Source organism: Pelobates fuscus, chromosome 2, assembly GCF_036172605.1.
Source record: "Pelobates fuscus isolate aPelFus1 chromosome 2, aPelFus1.pri, whole genome shotgun sequence".
Lineage (NCBI taxonomy): Eukaryota > Metazoa > Chordata > Amphibia > Anura > Pelobatidae > Pelobates > Pelobates fuscus.
Window position 1 is genome coordinate 312,883,964 of NC_086318.1, and position 26,262 is coordinate 312,910,225.

Genomic DNA, 26,262 nt, shown 5'->3' on the forward strand with positions numbered 1-26,262 from the left:
TACTTAGGTGATAAATGTCCCGCCTGTTGCTGTATGCTGCCCAGAGGAGTTTGCTTGCCGTGCTCTGGTGTGTATAGGTTCCACCTGCTGAAACCTGAGTTGAATGTGGCCAGGCAGTCAGGCAGTCCGAAGCAGTCCACAGACATGTACCTGTCGGCGGTATCTGGGGTATGCGGCCCATGACACGGGTAATCGAGTGGGAAGTCCGGTTGGTGGCGGCTAGTGTGTCTGGTGATACTCGTAGTGTTCTCCTGCAGCTCCCTCCGGGTATGCTGTTGTGTCTCAGTTGCTTGGTCTGAAGCTTTCTCGGCATTGTGGCAGTACCACTGCCATGGGTCACCGGCCTGAGGCCTGAGGCCTTAGCAGGCGCTCGTGCCCTGTCGCCATTGATCCCAGCAGCAGGATCGTGGGCCCCGGGGTCTGCCGGGTCGCGGTCTTTTCCCCGGGAATATGGCAGGCTGTAGAGGAGTTCCTCTCGGTGAGCGCCCAGCTCAGAAGAAGGGCGTGCGGTCCCACGGGTAGCTCCATCCACGGGAGTAGAGCATCGTGCAGGGTCTCGGTTTCGGTATGTTACCGGACTTAAGGGTTGCTGTATGTTGTGGGTCACCATATGTCGGCAGCCTTGTGCTCCATGCCAGGACCTGTCTGCTTTCTGCCCCGGGGTCTGCTGTTTCGTCTCCACACATGTGGCCGCCGCCATCTTGACCGCGGGTCTCAGGCCTGCTTGGTGGTCGAGTAAGTCCCCGAGTGTGGTCGTGGGACATGGACCGGGATCACCCCCCCGGTCCGGTGGGGGGGGAACAGGACCGGGCCAGCCGATGATCCACTGGCATGCTCGGCTCCTTCGGGCGGGATAGTGAAGCGGCGGCCGCCCGCCTCGCTCACCGCCAGGTCGGGTCCCGCTGGGTATTGCAGGGGTCCCACCTCCGGGGGACTGGAACTACGAGAGCGAGCGTCTCCCCGGCTCCGGTAGCCCGCAGACGTTGCGGGTCAGGGTTGTTGGTCGCTGGTTGCTTTATAAATCGTGGATTATATCGTATTTGGGGCATATCGTGCAGGAGCTGTTCTTCCCTGCGACCGCTCGGCGTGGCGGCCCGGCCCCGCCCCCCGACAGGGTTTTTTTTTTATTTATTTTTTTAATTCTTTATTTTTGACTCAGGTCATGGTTTCTGTGTAACCGTTGAGTTTTACAGAAGGAAGGTAACAGTATGGACGATACAGCATATACATATCATTAAACTTGAACAATGTGTGACATTCATGTGGGGTTAAAAAACCAAGGGCCATGAGCTGAGGCAATTTTATTTTGGGTAGTGAGCGTCGGTGTTAACATGTAAGCCTGGGGGTCTAGTGGCATGGTCATAAGGCCGGTATGGCCGGCGTTGCTAGGGGCTGTTAGGCTGTTGGCTGGGTGACTTAATATTTTAAGTATGGTACCGTTTTCCTGCTAGGGCCGCTAGGGAACTTTTTCTCGTGCGTGGGTTCATGAGCTACATGCTCCCGCTAGGAAGGTGTACCCCATTACCCCGGGGGGGGGGGGGAAAGGGGAGGTGAACTTATAGTTGGGCTCAGTGGGTAAGGAAAGGAGGAGTCCCGGTGTGTCCATGTAGCCCTGGGGCTTTAAGTAGGTGAGTACTAGGTGGTTTTGAGTCCCGGGGCTTCTCAGGGGCTATTCATTGTTGGCGATGTTGGTGCGTTTGCTCCCGCCCGTATGGGGGGTGAGCGGTGTTGCCATCGGAGGGTCTCTTTTTGCTGACCTTGTCGCCGGGTGTGTCGTTCCAGCGACGGTTAGGGTGTTCTGTGGCAGTCCCAGGGTTGGCAGGAGATCACTGGCTCCTTGTAGGTCGTGGACCTTGTAGGAAGTGTCGCCGTGTTGAATCAGGAGCACCCAGGGTCGCCTCCAGTGGTAGGTGATGTTATGTAGGCGGAGGGGGGCCGTGAAAGATCTCAAGGTGTGGCGCCAGGCCAGTGTCGACCCCGAGAGGTCCGCGTAAAATGCAAGCTGTCTGCCCTCGAACACGTATGGTGACTGTGTCCTGGTCGCTTGGAGGACCGCTGCTCTGTCCCCGTGGTTCAGGAAGCGCACTAGGAGGTCTCTTGGTGCCGTAGCTGGGGCTTTAGGTGGACGTGGGAGGCGGAACAACCCCCCCAGAGTTGCCTGTTTGGCCTGTTTGGCAGGATTTTATTTTTAAGCAATGTTTGTGTGCTTGAATGTAAGCCTTAAGAATATGGTGGTGTGCTTGTGTGTAGTGTTTGCGCTTAAATGCAGGGGTGTGTTTCTATGTAGTGTTGGCTTTTAAATGCAGGTGTACATTTGTGTGTAGTGTTGATATGTGAATAAAGGGGTGTTTGTATATAATGTGGGAGTTTTAATACAGGGGTGTATTTGTACGTAATGCTTGCATGTTGTGTTGGTGTTTGATTGCTGATGCACATACACTGCAACATACATACACAGATAAACATACACATTTACACACACACAGATACACACAAATAAACACACTGACATTTACACACATTTAGATAGACACTGACACACATAAATACACATACCTTGACACAGGCAAACACCCTGACACACAGATACACACACTGAGACTTACAAACACACTGACACACACATAGACACCCTGACACACAGATACACACACTGACACTCAAACACACTGACACACTGACACTCACTGACATGCGATGCATACACTCACTGACACGTGAATACATACACACATATGTCAGAATTTCTAGGCTTACCTCGAGTCTTGCTGCTGGCTTGGTCTAATGGCAGTTTGGGTCTGGAGCCTCACACACCTCCTCTTGTGCTGCATCCTCCCACTCCTGCCGTGGCTTTTCTCTCTCCCCCGTGAGCTCTTAAAGGGCCATGGCACCAGACCAATCCTCTTTTCAGAAATACCCATCAGAAATACCCATCAGGTGGCCTTTAATGCATGGTAGTTTTGCCACTGTATCCACAATTGTTCACAACAATCTACATATCTAAATAATTCTCTACTCTTAAAGTTATAATAGTGAAGATCAAGAATACGGGAGTGGCATAACTACCATGGCCGCAGGGGTCGCAGCTGCGACTGGGCCCTTTACTCCACAGCGCAACCCCCCATGCCGGTCACTGTATGTAGCATGGCCGAACGGACAGCGGTTTGACAGGAAGTGCTCACTGAGAGAGACCCAGTATCGTGGTCTGCTCTGCCATGCTACAATGAGGTGAAGCAGGTACAGGAGGGGATGGGTGAGAGAGACATGGAGGGCAGGATAGACTCATGAAAGGGGTGGTGGGGTGGGAGAGGCAAATGGGGGAGAGACACATAGAGAGAGACACATGGGAGAGAGAGGCTCCTGTTCAGCGAGAAAACAGGAATACCCATTGTGGCGAAACCAACCTCGCCACTGGGCCCTGGAGAAGCCTGTTTGCTAGCCTCCTACCTGCTGACTATGGCCCCTGGGTTATTTGGGGCATATTGTACTTTATATTGCTGCTGCTGGCCCTTTTAAAAGCATCAGTGGACATATTGGGACTTTTGGGACTACTGTCCCTTTAAGACTGTGGAGCATATTACAATATACTGCCTTTAATATTACATATGTTATAATGTGTTCAGTTAACCTGGGTTATATGTATGCAGCATTCATCTGATTGTTCGGTAGAATCACTCCATTCATTATACTGAGTGAAACTACCGAACAACCAGACCACCCAGGAATAAGTATGCCTCCAATTACCGTTTGCAACAATGTTGCAAACGGGTAATTGGCAATCAGTGTAATGTATTCTTTGTCCTCTGGGTGGCCGCCATTCGGGAAACGAACACGTGGCGGCGGCCATCTTAAACTACCGAACAGCGGTGTTTTGCCGTCGAGTGTCTGGAACTAAAATCGGACACTCGACTAGGCAAACACCGCTGAGACCTCCATACTTCCAGAAATTCGTATAGAAACTACCGAATGACCCGCCGTTCGGTAGAAAGAACCCCACAAACAAGGGAATTCATTCAAACCCTCTCCAGGCTCTATAACACAGGCAATTCGTCTGTTTTCATTCCCTTGTCTGTGACCGACCGCAGGGCCAAAATGCATGGAACTGTTTTCGGATACTTTACCCATGCGGTCGGTCAAATCTTTGGAACCCCATATCTCCCGAACCGTTTATCCGAATGAACTGATTTTTGGATATGTTGTCCCCCTGAATAAGGGCTATCCAGCGATGCTGGATTTAAAGGTGTACCCCCTGTTTTTGGGGTACATCCAGAACCTGGCTAAAGGGGTTGGGTTTACTGTTATCTGAGGGGAGGGGATGTGTGGGTGGAACCATGTATGTGATTGGTTATTTTATGCCTCCCCCTGGGTGTGGCCTGTAAGGGTACAAGTGTAATAAAAGCCAGGCTGGATGAGCCAGTCCAGTTCCTGTTTTACCCTCAAAGTGAAGTGTCCTCTCATTATTGGGGGAAGGATTTATTGCATGCTGTTCCAGTTGACTGCTAGGAGTGTAAGCCTATTCGTATGGTTCCTATTCAACGGTCTACAGCATTCAGAGGCTTGAGAGGATTTATATGCTTCTCTGATTCGGTGATTGTGGTGTCTGCCAGAGTGCTTGGATTCCTCAGGAAGCGCTAGGAGCATCCATTAATGGAGGTACCAAGTCGGGGTGCCAGGCGATCCGTTACACCCATCATGTGGCCCTTAGCCCCTGGGCCACCCATTGGGCCCCTCATAGTCTGTGGGCCCCGGTGCAGTCGAATCCGCTGCGCTGGCAGTAGTCCTGCCACTTGGTGGGAGAGAGGCATGGAGATGCTGGGGGGCTGGGGGAGGTACAAGAGACGCATGGAGCGGATTGGGAGTGGGAGAGACACGTGGGGCGGAGAAACATGGAGGGGATAGAGGAGAGACACATGGAGGGGCTGGCGGGTGGGAGAGACACACAAGTAATAAGTGAGCCATATTTCATTATTTTCCAGTGCCAAAAATAGGGGGAAAAAAGGAGAAACAAGAAAAAATATGTTGAAAGCCACTATATATTGTAGAAGGGTAATCCTGTATTTACTTGATATGTTTGTTTTTACATTTGTTTTGTAATTTGGTATAATTACTGTATAGTTATATAGTATAGCTTCTGTAAAACAATGTTGCACATTGAGTTACATACAGGTTATATCACCTTATGTTAAGGTATGGGTACTGTAATTATTTGCAATATATTTACTTTACCTTTATTAAGTGTGCAGTATCATTGGCATTTTATTTGTATTTTGGTAAGAGCAGCAAGTGAGGGGATGACCCTGATCCCAACACATCGGCTATGTTTGACTGAAGGCAGACAACACTAGTAGAGTCAGTATTATATATTATGCATATAGTCATTCTCCTTATAATAGAATACAATCATATAAAGCTTACAAACTTCGATTGTTCAGTTTGTCAATAACATAAACTTGGTCCTTCTCCATAAACTATTTCTCCAATACACAGCATTTTTTGTAGTTTATGGAAAAGAGAATACATTTGATAACAAAAGTATAATTATCAATATGAGAAGTGTGCAAGTAGACATCAACCTGTGTTGGGGGTATGATGCAGGGAGTATATTGGTGGTGGGTTAACTCAACTTTTTGTACATTCTACTGAAATTAACAAGGAACATATAACAAGTAACATTTGTGTCCCTATTAAATTTGTTATATTTGGACATCTGGACTAATTACTGTATTTTCCTATCTCTTAGACAGGGTGTCTCGCCAGCAATGGGTTCATCCCCCTGGGCAACCACAGAATGTCTGTAGGCCATGTCACCTCCCAAATATGCGGTATGTACAAGGTAGTTTATTGCAGTTAATAGGAAATCTTTTCTAACTGTCTGGAGTTTGCAATTCAGACTCCATGTGAGCAGGGCTGCCATCAGAAATGTTGTGGCCCCTGACAAAGCTCTGGGCCTCCGGGCACCCGCCCACAAGTCTGCGCACATGGCTCTTCCTGAGTCTGCCCCAATGATGCAAGACTGAATGTGGTGTGTGTATAGTGGATGCAGAATTAGAATATGTGTAATAGATGCAGAGTGCATGTGTAATGGATGTAATGTTTATGTGTATTAGATACAGTGTGTGCAGCTAAAGCAGAATGTGGGTTTTTGTAGCGGATGCAGTGTGTATAGCGAACGCAGAGTGTGTGTTTGTGTAGTGGATGTAGTGTGTGTGTATTAGACTCAGTGTCTGTGTATAGTGAATACAGAGTGTGTGTTACTGTAGTGGATGCAGAGTGTGTGTTTGTGTAGTGGATTTGGAGTGCTTGTGTAGTGGATGCGGCATGTATAGTAAATGCAGAGTTTGTGTTAGGGCTGTGGAATCAGAGTGTGTGTAGTGGATGATGTGATAGTGAATGCATTGTGTATGTGTAGTGGATGTAGTGTGTGGATAGTGAATGCAGAGTGTGTGTGAGTGTGTGTAGTGAATGCAGAGTCTGTATTAGTGTAGTGAATGCAGAGTGTGTGTTAGTGTAGTGAATGAAGATTGTGTATTAGTGTAGTGAATGCAGATTGTGTGTTAGTGTAGTGAATGCAGATTGTGTGTTAGTGTAGTGGATGCAGAGTGTATATTATACCTAACAAGGCGCATAGGAGCACTTGAGAGCACCTATAGCAATATCAAACCCTATAATTCAGCTAAGTGTCTAACACAATGCTAGCTAAATGCCCAGACTGACCTAAGACAGCACAAACTGCTGACGCTACAAATTCTAAGCATTTCCTAAAAAAAAAAATGGTGGGGTTATCTTAAAGCCATAATAAATGCACTAACATGTTGGTCATCCTGTGTTTGCCCAAGTGTTGTGACTGAGCAAGCTTAATTGTTAAACTATGCACAAAGAAAAATAAAGAATTTAAATTAAAAAAACACAAGCTCGCTGATGCACACAAATAGGCTCACTGAAAGACAATCTCAATGACAAACACAGACAAGCCTATTGGTACAAACACACACACATTTAGTACAGACAAACTCTGATACACACACAAGCTTACTACAGACAAGTTAACTGTTACACACACACGCTCACTACAGACAAGCTCACTGACACACACACGCTCCCTACTGAAGAGCTCATTAACACACAGATTCACTACAGACATGCTTACTGACACACACATGCTAACTAGATACAAGCTCACTGACACACACATTCTCACTACAGACAAGCTGACACACACATGGTTCTACAGACAAGCTCACTGCACACACATGCTCACCACAGACAAGCTCAGACACACACACTCATGCTCATGCTCCCTACAGACAAGCTCACTAACACACACAAACATGCTCCCTACAGCAAAGCTTGCTGACTCACATACAAGCCCACTTACTAGCAGATGTATATGTATATTAGTGTAGTTAATGCAGATTGTGTGTTATTGTAGTGAATGCAGAGTGCATATTAGTATAGTGAATGCAGAGTGTGTGTTAGTGTAGTGGATGCAGAGTGTGTGTTAGTGTAGTAGTGAATGCAGAATGTGTGTTAGTGTAGTAGTGGATGCAGAGTGTGTAAGTATAGGGAATGGAGAGTCTGTGTCAGTGTAGTGGATGCTGAGTGCGTGTTAGTGTAGTGAATGCAGAGTCTGTGTTAGTGTAGTGAATGCAGATTGTGTGTTAGCGTAGTGGATGCTGAGTCTCTGTTAGTGTAGTGAATGCAGATTGTGTGTTAATATAGTGGACGCAGAGTGTGTGTTAGTGTAGTGAATGCAAAGTCTGTGTTAGTGTAGTAAATGCAGAGTGTATTAATGTAGTGGATGCAGAGTGAGTGTTAGTGTAGTGAATGCAGAGTGTGTATTAGTGTAGTGAATGCAGAGTGTGTGTTAATTTAGTTACTCCAATGGCCATTGGAGTAACTAAATGACCTCAATTTGTTTAAATATACATAGGGATTTAGGAGAGAGCGCAGGTAACTCTTTCTTTCGTTTTTACTGTATGTATTAAAGCTGATGAGTACTGTGGTCGTTGCAACCGCCCAGGAGTGATGGGAATGCAGAGTGTGTGTTAGCACACTGCTTCTATACATTACAGTTCCTTGATCTCATTAACTCTCGTGAGCGTAGCTTGAGTGCCGCGCGTAGCTTTGCCATTGGAAACCTGTGCCAACGCTCTGACAGGTGCGCGTCTTGCGAGAGTTAGAGAGGAGCTGTAATGTACAGACACATGTGCTGGGCCCCCTCTGCTGTAACAGGGAGCCGGTGGCCCGCAGTTGCAGATATATATAGCGATAATCGATATATGTATGTGCACATAGGGAATGTGGGGCCCGGGACTGCGAAAGCAAGCGTCATGGTTGTCAACCCCAGATGGCGGCCCTGCATGTGAACCTGAATTAGGTCTGGATTTCAGCCAGACTGAATGATGCCGGATGGCCAAAATCCAGACAGGACAACTTCAAATCTGGGCATGGATTTAAAAAAAACTGTTTGCCCTCTTGGTTAGCCATTTTGTTAGCCAACTGGTACATTAAAAAAGTTAAAATAAATTAATATCCTATCGGTATCAGTACGCCTCATATAATAAGGGATGCTATAAACCTCGCTATGCTCCTCACCTGCCAAAATATTTTCATTAATTATTATCATGATCTTTGAGGATGTGGCTAAGCACAATTAAATTAAAATGTAACATTTATTATTCTTCAGAGAATTTAGGGCAAATGATAGTATGCATCATCCGGGGGTCATTCCACATCATTCTCCTCAAAACAATGGACACGTTATTCAACAAAGACCGGTGATGAGTGATCAACAATCTCCAAGTGATCCAAGGGTAGAACTGAGAGAGCCTCCAAATAATTTTGAAAATGATCGGTGTAAGTTTGTTCTTTCTTGTACTGCTTTTAAAGTCAATATATGATGTATTTGTTTAGATATGGTTTAATCTTAAAGTCCCATTTTACTGGTGAAAGTGTATAGATGTGTCATAATGTATCAGAAAAGAAGCTGTCTGGAACAGGGTCTCTGTCTTGGCGTCATACTTGACTCTGGTCTCACCTTTGAGTCTCACATCCAGTTTGTTGCCAAGTCCTGTAGGTTCCAACTCAAAAACATAGCCCGCATCCGCCCCTTTCTTACGCAAGATGCTACCAAGGAGCTTGTCCATGCTCTAGTAATTTCCCGCATGGATTACTGTAACCCTCTCCTGATTGGTCTCCCCAAAAGCCGTACTGCCCCGCTACAGTCTGTAATGAATGCTGCAGCTAGACTGATTTTCCTATCCAGTCGGTCCTCTCACACCTCGCCCCTCTGCCAGTCCTTACATTGGCTCCCTGTATCCTATAGGAGTCAATTCAAAGTGCTAACCCATACATTTAAAGCACTGAACAATTCCAGCCCCTCTTATATCTCTTCACTGATCCAGAGGTATGCCCCTCCTCGTACTCTCCGCTCTGCCCGCGACCACCTCCTGACCGCTGCTCGCACCCGTACGGCCAACTCACGCTTGCAGGACTTCTCACGGGCGGCTCCTCTCCTATGGAATAACTTGCCTACTGCCATCAGACTCTCCCCTAGTCTTCAATCATTTAAGAAGGGCCTTCAATCCCATCTCTTCAGGAAAGCGTATGGCCTCCCAGAGTAATCTCTCCCTTACATACCTGTCCCTATGGGATAGTGCTTTGCTCTCTCCTCCAGCTCTGCTTCACTCCTACTTGATATTTCCTATCCTAATGTTTCTAATACCCCACTTCCTATAGACTGTAAGCTCATTTGAGCAGGGTCCTCTTCAACCTATTATTCCTGTAAGTTTTCTTGTAATTGTCTTATTTATTGTTACATCCCCCCCCTCTCAAAATATTGTAAAGCGCTACGGAATCTGTTGGCGCTATATAAATGGCAATAATAATAATAATAATAATAATGAATTGTAATTTTCTCAACTGAAATAAATTAGTTTAGTTTTTTCACAACGGATTAACTACATGACTCTGGATATACACTTGGCGGGTGGGGTGGCCTAGAGCGAGTTTGCAACCACACACCACATGGCCCAGAAAGGATCTGCAGAGGTCCTACAAAGCGTAGCATTGACATGACAGGTAGAAGAAGGGACAAGAGCTTAGCAGAGGGATCCCAGGGGTAAGGAAATGAGGTAGGAGAGACAGCACCCAACGAGCAGGACACCGCCTTACGCGTTTCGTGATCATAAGATCACTTCATCAGAGATCCTCTTATGATCACGAAACGCGTAAGGCGGCACTCTGCACTAATTTCCAGGAGAGCAGGTTGGAACGCATCCGGAGCCGCAGTGGAACGCACGCGGCTGGCAGCAAGTTCTCATACAGCACGAGGAAGTCTATACTCGATTTCATCCGGCCGGTGAGAGAGTGATTTACATCTTTTGGACCCTCAGACTGTAGACTTGTTAGCAACTGCTCTTCACATTGGGAATTTAATTGTTGTTTTTTATATCAAGTGTGTAAGTTTTAGACAGTTTATTGATGTGAATAAAATCCTTTATATTTTAAAGAAATCTGTCGACTACACGATATAATTAACCCAGCACCTTGAATTTCTACTACAGTGGGATATTTTATTTTTCCTACCTACTATATTTTACCTTATAGTGTATTGGTTTATTTAATTAATAGAACCTTTACTAGATCATTTACTCAGCTATTTTATATTCTTCTTACCACAATATGGGAAGAAAAGATATAATTAGCTGATACATTTTATGCAGAATATTGCCACTTTGTGAAATACATATTTAAGCTACCGTTTAATACCATCTCCACTGAGTCCTGCAAACACTATTGTATATTCAATAGGCACTCAACTTTTATTTATTTGTTTAACCACAGGTGCCGGTTATTTCTTGCAGTGACATAGTGGTCACCAGGTCTCAGCATTTAACTGTGGTAGTTAGTCACCAGTGTTAACTGGGGCTTATCAACTAAGTTATTTTTTATCTAGCAGTTACTACAAAACCTTTGCTAACTTACTTATACCTTTCCTCTAGCAGGTTTTCAAAGAGGCCGGGAGATGGGATCGCTGATCCCAGACATGACCATGGCCAATATAGTGCTAATCTCCAAACGCGTTAGAAACCCAACGGTGGTGGGAAACTACAGACTGATTTCCCTCATTAACACTGACACGAAAATCCTCGAAAAGATTCTCGCAGAGAGGCTGATGACCATGCTCCCCCATTTAATCCATGCAGACCAGGTGGACTTTATGCCCTGTCAACAACTATATAAAAACACCAGAAGAGCAGTTGACCCCGCCTTGAATGCAAAGGAGGGTCAGATACCTTCTCTGATCCTATAATCATGGAGAAGGCGTTCAACAAGGTCCGGTGGCACTACCTCTTCGGACTTTTGGGCCACTAGGGATTCCCCACACCCTTTATAATGACAATCAGAGCCCTATATTCAAACCTACGGGTGCAGCTAGTTCTCCTGGGGGTGCATGGGTCACCTTTCAATATATACAAAGGGGGCCTGCTATCGCCTGTTCTGTTCGCCCACTCCCTAGAGCCCATGCTCCACCTAATACGGAAGAACAAAGCAATACAATGGGGGGGTGCTACAAAGCGGCCGCATACGCTGATGATGTCCTGGTTACAATACAGAACCCCTCTCGATCACTACCAACCCTAATGGAGATACTCTCCACTTACGGAGAACACTCTGGCTACAAAGGAACTACGATAAATTCTCAGCCATTCCGTTCCACGCAGATCACACAGCGCTACAATCAGGATACAACATAAAACTCACCACATCCTTCAAATACCTGGGAATTACACTTAGCCAGTCGCAAATTCGAATAACTACCGACCACTAGTGCAAACCTTACAGATGGAAATAGAACAATGGCAGGATAGACTGATATCTTGGATAGGTAGAGTGCACAACATTAAAATGAATGTCATGCCCAGAATCTTATTCCTTTTTCAAGAATTACCTATAAGGGTAACTAGGAAAGACCTCCAACAAGCGATAGACTCATATGGCACAAAAAAACATAGACTGGCTAGGAACGTACTATACAGACCCAAAAATAGGGGGGGGGGGGGAGGGTGCTGGGACTTCTGCATATCCTGCTATACTATTATGCAGCCCAACTGGCTCAAATAGTACTTTGGCATGCCCCACCGGGGGGAACACAGATGGGCAGACATCAAAGCAGGTTATCTGAAATATGATATCCCTGAAATGTACATGTGGATAGACAGACCCAGTAGGGCAATTATCCGCACACGATGCCCATAGATCCTAAACTCCCTAGACATCTGGGATCTCCTACGCATTAATTACTTCCTGGCCAGAGCTCAGTCCCCAAATGACGCCGATCTTACGCAGCAGACAATTCCACCCGGGCATGGGACCGCAAGCCTTCAAAAACCTTGAAAAACGCATTCGAACATTTATGTACTGAAGTGAAATACAAAAAAGGTTTAATATTGCTTCTTTATACCCACCTCAGCATGGAACCCTCAGTATGGGGGGATGCTAAAATATATCGAACACTGGGAATCAGACCTTGGGGAGACCCTGGAGGGAGATGAGTGGCAAGACATTCCTCTCTCAGGAACAAATGGACAAAACCTGATGGCATGTCACCCCAGTGTTCCTTAGTAAGATAGGTCACAACCCGACGGACCTCTGTTGGAGGCTCTGAGGACAAAGAGGCACATACATTCATATGTGGTGGGACTGCCCCAAACTACACGGTTACTGGAAGGTAGACCGAAATCTGGCGGCCAAAGTCCTCCAAAAGCCTATTGAGCTATCCCCTTGGACATTCCTATTGTCGCGCCCCATAGAGGGACTCCCGAACAAATCAAAAAAACTGCTGAACATGATAGCACTGGCAGGGCAGCCAAAAGAGTGTTGGCGGCAACATGGTTGAGGATGGAAGCCCTGTCCTTGAGAGATGTGGTCATAAAAATAGATGACAACTACATAATGGGCGACCTAACAGCGAGAGTGAGGTGCACGGTGCCGGCCTTCTCCAAAACATGAGAACCCTGGTTGGAGTATAAAGAAAACTCACCATGAGTGGGGGTTGGATGGCGGGCATCGACGTGGCAACCTCTTTTTCCATCTTTCCTTTTCTATCATGTACTTACTCCTCTCTCATCTTCGTCTTGTATCAGAGCTTCCTCTAAATTACCCCTCGAGCATAGCAAAATAGGCTAAACGGTACGCGCATTGGGTGCAATGACACGTGGCTTTGAGACCCAGAGTCCCATGGAGGGGCAACCCAAAGGCAGATTCTGCCATGGCATGATTCCAGCCGGGGATGACGCTGGAGTGCCCCGGCCGGGGGTCATGGCCCCTCTGGTGCCGAGAAAGGAGCCTTGGCTGGGGGCCCGGTGGGGACTCGTGGGAGCCAAGGGGACGGGGACACTGGATGGTTCTATTCTGAGAGACAAAAAGGGGTGCACACAGACACGGATGCATGTGAATGACCTCAACAGCTCGAGACGGTGTCTGATACAAGTGTCTAGCTCTTAGGTGTTAATTGTTTTTTTCTTAGTAAGACAAAAGGTCTAAAATCTTGACAGAATGCATGTTAGTCACAATACATGTCAGCCAAATCTACCTGATCCATGCTTTTGCTTTTGCAAAAGCCGTACTACTGTTGATACAATGTACTTTCTGTCAATGAAAATTTTTTTAATAAAAAATAAATAAATAAATTAGCCAAAAGGGGTTATCAGCAGTTTTTCTTCTCCTGAGGAACCATTTAACAGTTCAGATTCATTTAACACTGTTGAAAGCTTATAGAGAGCAGAAAAATATTGTTTTGCATAATGAAACCAAAGCCTATATATTAATATTTTACATTGAAAATAAAGGCTTTGGTGATTCAGTTCCATTTAATTGGCTTATAGGTTATACAGCTAGAAGCTGTTGGTAAATCTTTTTTTTTTTTTTTAACCATTTGCCCACTCGCAGCACTACCTTTTGTCCCCCCTCACCTCTACCCATTAGTGGGGCATGGGGGCTCTATTATTAATAAATGAGGCGATGCCCCAGCCAAGCTCCCACACGTGGGTGAGGGCTCTAATATTAATAAATGGTAAGTGACCTAATGCCCTCACAAATTTTGAGAAATGTATTCCTTGCCTGACAGAGCACTCTGACTGAAATTTCATGTTGTGGGGATGCCCTCTGTGACAGACCTCTCTGTCTTTGGATTACTTTTGTTTCACCTTGGTTCGTCTGTTTGTTCAGTTATTGCCCTGTTCCCCTTTTCACGAAAGAACTACCCAATGGCAGGCCACCCAGCAAGTAAGTGTGCTGCTTGTTAACCTCTTGGCCTCATTAGAACGTTGTGGTTAACCTCAGACACTTTCTACTGTCGAATGGTCGGCTGGGTGGTCGTCGTTCGTATGAACGAACACGTGGCGGCGGCCATCTTGGACAGTTTAACGCCCAGTGGTGTTCGTCAACAAATCTATGGAACTGAAAAAGGACACTATTTTCATACGAACACCGCTGAAGTCACAGACCCTCCTTCGTCCTGTTCATTGGTTCATACGAACGCCATGCCTTTCAGTACATTGACTATACGAACAGAGCCACCCCAGATAGCCATCCCATGGAGCCTATTCGTATGACGAATATACTATGTGAAAGACTTTAGCTCCATGGCGATTGAACTGTGTGTTCGGGAAGGGAACATCTTTGGCGGCGTTAACCCCTTCTATACCTGGGGTGCCATTACACCCTCATAAGGACTTTTCCCGCCATGCAACTTCAGTCTGCAATGAGCCCTTTTGGAACAAAGAAGGATTGTTTTTATTGCCTCACGTTTTTTTGTTTTGTTTTTTTATGCAATCCAGTTTTTCTTTTATTTGTTGTGTTGGGAAGTTTTTGGCCTTTTTTGCTGCTGGATAAAAAATATTTTAGCAAAAAGACATCTGATGTAAATATATATATTTGGATATGTTTTAGCTTTATTGTTACTCCCTCTCCTCTCCCCTCCCCTCACTATTACTAGGGTGGGTAGGTAGGGTACATTCACTTTGAGAAGGTGGTAGGGGCTTGAAAGACCCCTAACCATCCGGGGGGTTACTTAAGGACAACTGGGACGGTGGACAATGGCATGTCTATCACTTATCGTATATTTAATTAGAGCTCCACACAACACTCATAAGGGCTGGGGGTCATTAGGTCTCCACCCCCATTTATATTTTTGATACCCACCTGCTGCCCATGGTGTGGCCTGGAGGGGATCATTAGCACCACAGGTCATTATAATTAGAAGTCACACCCACTGACCAAGGGGGGTTCTTCAGGACACTGAGCCACCCACATTCTTTTTAATTATAGCACCCACGTGCTGGCTACTGACACCATATCCATGTCAGCTTTGTTTTCATTTTGGCCTAAACTTTTAAGTTAATTTTGCATTTCAGATTTGCACTTTAGTAAATAAGACACACTGTTTGATGTTGCTGATGATGTTGCTGCATAAACAATTTCATGCTGTGCAATTATCCAAAGTAAATTGATATGTAAATGCAATAATCCCCAAACAGAATTATTGGAATGTCAATAATCTACATTTTCGATTCACAGTTAATTGTATTGGTAATGTACAGACCTGCAATTTTGGTATACATTGGTATGGTGTAAGAAGCAGTGTAACTCTGCAAATATCCTTATTTATACCTGATGTATGCTGGTACAGAAAGCATTGCATCAGCATCCCCTGAACAGTTTGTCCAAACTATAGGGCTAAAACATGTACAGTATTTCCTGAGACAGAGAGGCCCACATCTATACCATCACAGTGAATTTGTCATTGAACTTCTACACTTTGTGCTAACTCACAACTTTTTTCTATTCAATTACATATATTACCACCAGGTGCAGGGTACGGCGATGGGGACGTCTTGTGCGCCCTCATATGCCAACCTGCACCTGGGATGGTGGGAAGAACAAATAGTGTTTACAGCCAACTCCAATCAATTTGTCCGATATATCCTCTCTTGGAAGAGGTATATCGATGACATCATGATTGTGTGGAGAGGCACTGTAGAAGACTTTACCAGCTTTGTACAGTCACTCAATGACAATGATCTAAATTTAAGATTCACATCAGAAATGGGCACGCCGAATCTCAATTTCCTGGACCTTACTTTAATTCCAAACTCAAAGGGCATCATTAAAACTGACCTCTTCAGAAAAAATACGGCCATTAATAGCCTTCTTAATTGGGGTAGCTACCATCCTACCCCTCTGAAGAGAGGCATACCAATTGGACAGTATTTATGCCTTGGACGTAACTGTTCCGATGTCCAAGATTTCAAAATAAGAGCCAGGGAATTGCGTGCAATGTTTAGAGCCAAGGGCTACCCACATAAATGTCTCAAACGGGCCTATCATAGAGCCCTGATGATTGATTGGAAAGATCTAATTAAAGAGGTATTGTCATCTCCAAGCACGAATACGCTTAACTCTAAACATCTAAGAGTTATCGCTACATATGACGCAGGATGGGAGCAAGTTAAATCTATTTTAAATGGATACTGGCCCCTACTTAAACACGATGAACATCTTAAAGAAGTCCTCCCCTCAAATGTGGCTCTTATAGCACGAAGGGGTAGGAATATAAAAGATACCCTTGTACATAGTCATTTCAAACGGTCCAATAAGACTGCTACCCACTGGCTATCTAACAAACTGTTAGGGACTTACAAATGCGGCCGATGTAAGGCCTGTGATTTCATCTGCAAAGACTCTTAAGAGTTTCCCCAACAGTGTCCAGACAGATACCTTTTATCCGAATTCATTCTTCAATTGTAATTCTAAGGGTTTGGTCTATCTGATAAAATGCCAATGTAACAAACTGTATGTGGGTAAGACTTTTAGACAATTTAAAAGACGGATTTGGGAACATATAAATTCCATAAAAACCAGCAGACATATTGAAACCACAGTATCCAGACATGTTAAGAATTTTCATCAAGGTGACCATACGGTACTCCAATTCTTGGGTATAGAACTGGTCAAACTTGACAAAAGGAAGGGGAACCTGGATAAAATCCTTAGGAGGCGAGAGTGTTTTTGGATCTATCGCCTTAATACACTGTCCCCTATGGGATTGAATGAAGGCTTCTCATATTCCCCTTTTATTAGTGATCTCTGAATATAATAACACCATCTATACATTTATAGGATCCCTACTTAAAACTTTATGACACTTCTATTACACCAATGTATTTTCATTTACAATTGTTTATTATTTTATTGATATTACCTCTAGAATTAAATGCAAAATTCAGTAATCATCTCCTACTCTAGTCACACTATATGGGAATTAAAAATAACTTTAGATGCTTATGACTACATATGTATTAAATGTGGGCTTGTTTTTTTGCCCCTATAAGAGAAATGGTTAATTACCAGATGGTATATTTAAAGATATCCAGGTGAACCCTTATAATATCTTTACATATACATATGCAGTATCCTAGTTTTAGATTACATTACAGTTGTTTTGGATTATAGGTCCTAATACCTTGTTTGGATCTATATTCTCATCTTAATTATGACTTCTATTGATTGTTCCTACTAACTGTTAGCATAATATATTTGCAGCACTTTTTAATCCGCAATAACTGTGATATCGGCACTTTTCCCCGCCTCCTCTTTGCTTTTTTCGCTGTTCCCATGCCCCCCTCCCCCTGTACGCCTACTTCTTCGGCATACTCGAGCCGGATTGGAGCAAGGGATGAGCAACCCTTCTTGCCGGTTGACACTTACCTGGTAGGAAGGTGGGTTTTCTGTGATTGGCTATTTAGGATTTAAAAGTTCGTCTACTGACAGAGGTATTTTTTAGCCCCTGACGAAGGTGCATCAGGCGCACCAAAACGCGCGTCGAGTTTAAGTTTACTTTTTCACGTTTATGGTAGCACTAGTTGTTTGATTTATGTCTATTTTTTAAGCACTGTTGTACTTGCTTTGAAGGGAGTTTACCTGCAGACAGTCCGTTTGTTTTTCCTCCTTATTTTCCATGTAGGGACAGCATAGAACACCCTCGAAGGTGTTTCTCTTAGGAGTTACAGGGATATAAGCTCTCTTTCTTTATTCTCCTTTTTTACAGGCTGTCTTGCTTGATTGGGGGATTCTCTCAGCATTTAGGACAGCTTAGTACACCCTTGAAGGTGTTGAATATAGGAGCCATAGAGTTATTTCCTTAGGCTCTCCATTTAGGAGTAAGCAAGTGGAGCTGTTTGTATCTCTGGGGATTTACCCACTACGGTTCTTTCTAAGGCTGCAGTTTACCCCTTCATTGCCTAGTGGTATATAGTATCTATAGAATATTGATATATTGTATTGAGTCCTATCAATTACATTCCATTTAAAGTGTTCTCTCTCTTTCTCAATTTACTAATAAAGTTATTTTAATTTGTATTGAGCCACTTTGTGGATTTTGAATTCATACCCTATATCATGCTATATATCAGTGGACTTATTTTGTGGTCCTAAATGGTTCAGTGCCTTTTGGTGTAGTCATTACATATATTATTGTTCTATTAATTGTATTTAAAACCAGCTTAGAATCTCTCTCTTGTTATTGAGACTCTAATTTTTCTTCAATTTGTCCAATTTGTCCTTACTATAAGCTATGATAACAAATGAATGTTTATTTACAGTGAAAGTCTTTATTACCTATTCTAAGGACGTCGCTGAGGAGGTCATACGCCTTGCCGGTTTTCTTTTCAAGAATGGGTTCATGACAACAGTAAGTATATCATCTTTTTTAAATAATGACTTGTAATTATTAAGTCCAGTGGTTACTTAGCAAGCTTAGGGTCCACTACATCTTGCAGTAGATAAATTCCACTTTAATTTTCATGTGGCTTGTCTGGTGAACTGAATGGACGCATGAGCTCATAGCTCTCTCTGAGGAACCCTGCAAATAGCAAAATACAGATATTTTATGCAATCCCACCAGCCAAAACTGACAACCAGAACACCTCTCACCTTTATGATGAGTCAGCAGAAAAGGCAGAAGTTAGGGGAATCATCTGTCGCTATTTATTTCCAGCCTAAAAACAGCAGGTTGCATAGCACTATGGAGACGGTGCCACCACATTCTCCTTCGACATGGGAAACTGTACAAACAACATTGACAGTTCACAATTGAGCCATATTAGTGCTCTCAAGGCTTATTCAGCCTGATAATCTCTAGAGATAAAAAGGCTGAGATCCGGGGGGCGGGGCCGGGCCGCCATGCTGACCGGTCGCATGTAGGAGAAGCTCCTGAGGCACTCTGTTAATCTGGCTGAAAATCACAGCTTAAACACACAATCCAAGGAAAAAAAAAATCTACCTGCAGCTGGTACACGACAGTGGACATCGCAGTGGACTCGTGGACTCTGAGATCGGGAGTTTTGGAGCCCGCAGGGGTGATCTAAGGCTTTGGAGTTTGCGGCCTACTCGGAGGAGAAGCGGTGCAGACGGCCGCTGTCCCGCTCTCCCCCTCCCTTCTGATGCCACACACCTTCTCCTTGGTGCGGTAGCCGGCCCCATTTCCCCCCCTCTGGGCCGGTGGGGGTTATCCCGGCCTCCACTGGAGAGTCTAAGGCCGCACTACAACACGGGCCTACCCAGCGCTCTGCAACAAAATGGCGGCCGACCGTGCCCAAAACTGACAGCACCCTACAGCCGGAACGGCGCCCACTCCTAGTACATCTACCACGGCTATGTCACAGACAGCGGGAGTCACGTTCCAACTCCCAACAGTCAGAGCTGGCGCCCGACATGCAAACCACAACTCCGTGCAGAGTATCACCTCACAGCACGACGATTTAACCCCCTCAGCGCTCCCGAGGTCAAATCTGCACCAGCCCTGACAGCGCAAGAACCGGATCCAAGGTGTGATTTAGGGCTGGCGGAACGGCACAAATCAACTTCCATGCATGAGGGACTAAACCTCACAATTGACCAAGCTGGTGGTGGGAACATGCGGTTGGACTACCCAAACCGCCTGTTGGCGGAATACCTGGAGCCATGTACTATACACTCCACTTAGCAGAGTGGAGGATGCCTGAAACAAGGAGACCCAGTGGCTTTTACTAAGCAAAATGTTGTCTTACTACTAATCATTCAATTATAATAGGCTTAGCATAGCGCTCAGAGAGCATAACATGCCACCTTAATGCCTATTTCAGACCAGTTAGCTGTGTAGCACTATTCAGACTAGCCATGCTGTAGAATATGCATTTTATAGAGTTACTCTCACAAAACCTACTACGTTGAGCTCCCTGATGTTACTGCTTGTCACTTTGGTAGCTTACAACTCGATGTATGTTTATTCTCAAAAAAATACAAAAATGTGCCAATAATCCTATGCCATCTATGTGAAAAACCTTGCTTTATTGGGCTTGTACTATGCTGTTGTGGCATCGTCAGCTTTTATGTTATCTTGTGCACAATAAAAATAAAGATTTAAAAAAAAAAAAAAAAGGCTGAGATCCGGATGCTTGGACAGAGGACTACTGAAATCGAGGAGAGAATGAAGAAGGTAGTGAAGCCCACAACACTTTCATAGACTGGACCAGTGCTCTTCAACGAGAATGGCATATGATGAAGTCATAATAAAAGATTTATCAAATCACTCACAGTGTAACGACTTTAGAACCTGAGGACTCTCAGAAAAACCGGAGAGGGCTTCCTGAACTCTACTATACTAAGTTTATTGTGGTTTATCGACTGGATCCACAGAGCCATACAGGTCGGAAAGGTTAACAACACAGAGACGTCATCATGAGATTCCATTTCTTTGAATCTAGGGAAACAAGTTGTCCAGAATCACTAAAATCGCATTTAATGATGAACTGTTCCATCTATATATGGGCAACAAATACACATAGCAATAAACACACCTTTTATATCTGCATATATGCGTGTGGTGGCAAGTGGCTTTTAATTCTGGCTAGTAGGTCATGACTTTTGAGTTCTTGTATTGATTGATTCTTATACCCAAAGAAGGAAAAGATCCCTATTTATAGTTTATACCCTCTTCAAGTGTGTTTACAAGATATTTACTATAGTCACAGCTAGTATTGTCTTAACTCCTTCTTGACTTTCATAGTTCATTCTAATCAGATTAGCCTTTTCCTACTAGACATGCCTATAACACCCAACGCAATATTGACTTGATCTAGTGCACCATGTCTAAGAGAATGCCTTCTTTCCTCCTTTTGTTGGACACAGAGAAGGCATTCACCCATCGGGAGTGGCCTTATCAATTCATTGTCTTGAAATGATTTGGTTTCCCACCAAAATTTCTGACAAAATCATATATAAAAGTGTGGGTACACCTAATATGAAAGAGGAAAATTATGGCTGAACGGACATATAGCTCAAATTCTAGTTTTTGTTTTGATCAAAACTTCAATTGCCTCCGTCATTAATGGGTTAAAGTGTTCAGTTTGCATTCAGGTCTAACACTAATGACCTGAAAGAGTTCACCACCAAAAGGTGACCTTTATTCTGGCAAGTTGCCAAGCAATAAAAGCACATTGGACACTTAAGAAGACTTTGGTTCCTCCTTTCTATTAGCAAACTTTCGATTTCATGACTGAGGACTTCCATAAGGTCATGGTACCACTTCTAATGAATGCGATACACCTTTCACTTTTTGTTGAGTACCTTCTAATATCTCTCTTGTGTCTTTGTTTTAGGTTGACATATTTGAGCAATCAGTACTAGGGATGAATATCCAGGTTTGGATGGATGATAAACTTAAAGATGTAAGTATTAAAGGTTAGTAATCTCAATAAATTTTTATCAGGAGTGAGATGTAAGGAACATTCCACCCTAAACTGACTAGGAGAATTCCCAAATTGGATTTTTACCTAAAGTTTAAAATTGACTCTGAATTAGTGGTGGTTAATGTAATCTATTGATCTACCATTTGGAGAACTTAAATTGTATTTGCTTTTTGAATGAAAAAAATTTAACAGGTTGATATTTGTATTTCCTTTAACATTAGCCCATATCAACTTGCCATTTGCCGATTTGTTGCTATGTTTTTATTATTTTTTTCTAAACAGATGTCCATGAAGATAATAATAGCCATAAGCCCACAGTACAAGCTGGATATAGAAAAATATGGAGGAGCTATCAGCAATGAACATGGCTTGCACACCAAATATATCCACACAATTGTAAGTGTATATTACTGATCTGTACTGAAAAAAAAATGCACCCATGCTGCATATGTCTGATAAATAAATCTTATTTACAAAGACAAAACATGTGTACATTTAGAATGTTGCACCTCAAAGGTGCAGTGAGACCATTTTGAACCAATTTTGCTCGTAGATGACTGCTAGAGTGCTTCCCGGGCAGTGCTGCACAGTGGGCAGCACTGCCATTCACTGTCACTGAACAACCCCTCCACCCCGAACTCCGACCATGTGAGGGGCACTATCCTTTCCCTCCTTTTTCCCCCTCTTCTTTTCTTTCTCTACATCTGGTGAGAGTGTCATTAAACTACCTATGTACCAGCAACTACATAGCTACATAAGTGGTTAAACTGTAAATATGCCTGAAATGCCATCTATAATTGTTAATGTTACTGTACTGTAATATGTTATTGTTTATTGGAATAATAGTGTTGTCAGGGCTCTAGACATTCATGAACGACAATGTGGACCCCTAGAGGCACCATTTCTTAACCATCTAGGGCCATATGACGAACACTAACCTGTACCTGTATTCTTGTCCTACAACTGTCTATAATGTTTAATGGTTTTTGTGGTTGCCATATGTGATGCAACGACACATCAAAAATAAAGAACTAAAAAAAAAAAAAGAGGTACTCTCATGTACCTTTTTTTTCTTATAAATGTTTCCTCGACTGTCCGAGGAACGATTTTACAGATGAGCAGCTCGCACAGTCTTTTTGTTTTTTTGCTTAAGGAATGAAAAGTCCTTCCAATTGCAAATGCATCTTATATTTCCTTGTAATACTACTCATTTGTCTTATTTTGTAAATGAAGTCGAAGTGTGATCATCGTAAAAAAAGAAACAAAAAATCTCAAAGAGGAAATAAATAATTTCTAACTTAAATATTACAAGAGTTCCATTGTATGATGTAATTTTGTTTTTTTGTCCTATTATGTTTTGTTTAGATGCAGAATCAGTTCATTCAACAAGGCAGCATAAATTACAGATTCATTCCCATCCTTTTTCCAAATGCCAGTGAGGTAAGTAAAAATGGTGCCAAGACGGAGCATTTGTGCAAAATCTTTAAATATTTCAATAAGTGAAAACCAACCATGGATAGCCTTTTTCTGGCTTTATAAAGTATGTAGTATGTGTGCTCCTAAATAATATACAAAGCAAAATTAACTATTTCTATAGAAAAACTCCTTACTCCTCTCTAAAGCACTCAGTCTCTGTATAGAGACACTTCTTACATACAAGTGAATCCTAATAGTTCTAAATAGGTAGATGTTGAATACCCCCATCACAGCATACTGTGGCAACAGATTGTGCTGAATAATCAAAATACAAGGCTTAAATTATGGGACAAACAGAACAATTGTGATATTTAGATATACCAAAATACGAGTAGTACAGTCTCAACAGATATCACCTTAAACAGAGAAAATCTGTTAAATATATATCTCCTCCAAAAAGACGGAAGAGATATATACTCTAGAGACCAAAGAACGAGAGATATATACTCTAAAGACCACAATCCTGTAGGATGTCAAAACTATTTACGAAAAAAAACAATAAATAAATATAAATTAATAGATAGGTCACCAGAACACTTCAAGCCGGGAATGTTGCAACCGTATCATTAAATGAAGCAGCGTGTAGCAACCCAGTATGAAGAGTTAAAAAGTGTCAATATGTAACAAATAAGAAACACCTAAATGTTATGTCCATTCGTAACAATATTGAAAAAACAAAGAAGTATAGACACCGGTAATTTACACACAATAAGCCTTATCAGCTATGCTGTACTAATTATAGGATTTACCTATTTAGAACTATTAGGATTCACTTGTATATAAGAAGTGTCTCTATACCGAGACTGAGTGATTTAGAAAGGAGAAAGGAGTTTAGCAGAATCTAAAAATCTAATTTTATATGTTGGTTTTATTTTCTATTAAAGATATATCTGTTTTTCTATAGAAACTGTTGTTTTCGCTTTGTACAGTTGCAAGAAAAAGTATGTGAACCCTTTGGAATGATATGGATTTCTGCACAAATTGGTCATAAAATGCAATCTGGTCATCACCTAAGTCACAACAATAGCCAATCACAGTCTGCTTAAACTAATAACACACAAAGAATGAAATGTTGCCATGTTTTTATTGAACACATCATGTAAACATTCACAGTGCAGGTGGAAAATGTATGTGAACCCTTGGATTTATTAACTGGTTGAACCTCCTTTGGCAGCAATAACTTCAACCAACCGTTTCCTGTAGTTGCAGATCAGACGTGCACAATGGTCAGGAGTAATTCTTGACCATTCCTCTTTACAGAACTGATTTAGTTCAGCAATATTCTTGGGATGTCTGGTGTGAATCGCTTTCTTGAGGTCATGCCTAAGCATCTCAATCGGGTTGAGGTCAGGACTCTGACTGGGCCACTTCAGAAGGCGTATTTTCTTCTGTTTAAGCCATTCTGTTGTTGATCTGCTATGCTTTGGGTCATTGTCCTGTTGCAACACCCATCTTCTGTTGGTAGACAGATGGCCTTAAGTTCTCCTGCAAAATGTCTTGATAAACTTGGGAATTCATTTTTCCTTCGATGATAGCAATCCGTCCAGGCCCTGACGCAGCAAAGCAGCCCCAAACCATGATGCCCCCACCACCATACTTCACAGTTGGGATGAGGTTTTGATGTTGGTGTGCTGTTCCTCTGTTTCACCACACATAGTGTTGTGTGTTTCTTCCAAACAACTCAACTTTGGTTTCATCTGTCCACAGAATATTTTTCCACTACTGCTGTGGAACATCCAGGTGCTCTTGTGCAAACTGTAAACGTGCAGCAATGTTTTGTTTGGACAGTAGTGGCTTCCTCTGTGGTATCCTCCCATGAAATCCATTCTTGTTTAGTGTTTTACGTATTGTACATTCGCTAACAGGGATGTTTGCCAGTGACTTTTGTAAGTCTTTAGCTGACACTCTAGGATTCTTCTTAACCTCATTGAGCAGTCTGCGCTGTGCTCTTGCAGTCATCTTTACAGGACGGCCACTCCTAGGGAGAGTAGCAGCAGTGCTGAACTTTCTCCATTTATAGACAATTTGTATTACCGTGGACTGATGAACAGCAAGGTTTTTGGAGATACTTTTATAACCCTTTCCAGCTTAATGCAAGTCAACAATTCTTAATCGTAGGTCTTCTGAGAGCTCTTTCGTGCGAGGCATCATTCACATCAGGCAATGCTTCTTGTGAAAAGCAAACCCAGAACTGGTGTGTGTTTTTTATAGGGCAGGGTAGCTGTAACCAACACCTCCAATCTCATCTAATTGATTGGACTCCAGTTGGCTGACATCTCACTCCAATTAGCTCTTGGAGATGTCATTAGTCTAGGGGTTCACATACTTTTTCCACCTGCACTGTAAATGTTTACATGGTGTGTTCAATAAAAACATGGCAACATTTCATTCTTTGTGTGTTTAAGCAGACTGTGATTGTCTATTGTTGTGACTTAGATGATGATCAGATCACATTTTATGACCAATTTGTGCAGAAATCCATATCATTCCTAAGGGTTCACATACTTTTTCTTGCAACTGTATATTATTTAGGAGCGCACATACTACATAGTTTATATTTTGAGTTTCTTCTCTTTGAGTCGCTTGTTTCTATATGTAGCTGCCCACATCATTGTATTGTTATAGTTACCACCAGTGGTTTATTCCTTTACTCTTGTTATATTTTTTTGGCTGTATCACACTAAAATCCCAATATCTAAATATAAGAAGCTACTAATAAAATATCTAAACACAGCCAAATGAGTTATGCCGCTCCTCCGAAAGTAGCATTGTCCCCTCACAGTCAACAAGTAGCTCCAGAATGTTGAGAAAATAAATGTGCTATGGAGGACCAGACTAACCTTCCTGCATAGGACATCTGAGCACGCCTCCATCCGATATAACTAGGTCTGCTTTAGGCTTCGGATATCACTACCAATCAAAAATTCTGCAAAGCTCCCCACTCTTGTCTCTCTCCCTACACAATGGAGCCCTTGCTTACCACTTTTGAGCTGCT

At 43.2% G+C, this 26,262-nt stretch overlaps 1 protein-coding gene across 1 annotated transcript in view; it reads left to right on the forward strand.

Annotated features, from left to right (window-relative positions):
* Positions 1 to 26,262, forward strand: part of TRAF3IP2 (TRAF3 interacting protein 2) — a 40,928-nt gene that overhangs the window by 11,843 nt on the left and 2,823 nt on the right. Inside the window, exons 3-9 of the mRNA XM_063441795.1 lie at positions 5,741 to 5,822; positions 8,687 to 8,856; positions 11,007 to 11,288; positions 18,666 to 18,754; positions 21,702 to 21,770; positions 22,074 to 22,187; positions 23,157 to 23,231. Of these exons, the coding sequence (XP_063297865.1) occupies positions 5,741 to 5,822; positions 8,687 to 8,856; positions 11,007 to 11,288; positions 18,666 to 18,754; positions 21,702 to 21,770; positions 22,074 to 22,187; positions 23,157 to 23,231 (881 nt within the window). The remainder of the gene's footprint in view (positions 1 to 5,740; positions 5,823 to 8,686; positions 8,857 to 11,006; positions 11,289 to 18,665; positions 18,755 to 21,701; positions 21,771 to 22,073; positions 22,188 to 23,156; positions 23,232 to 26,262) is intronic.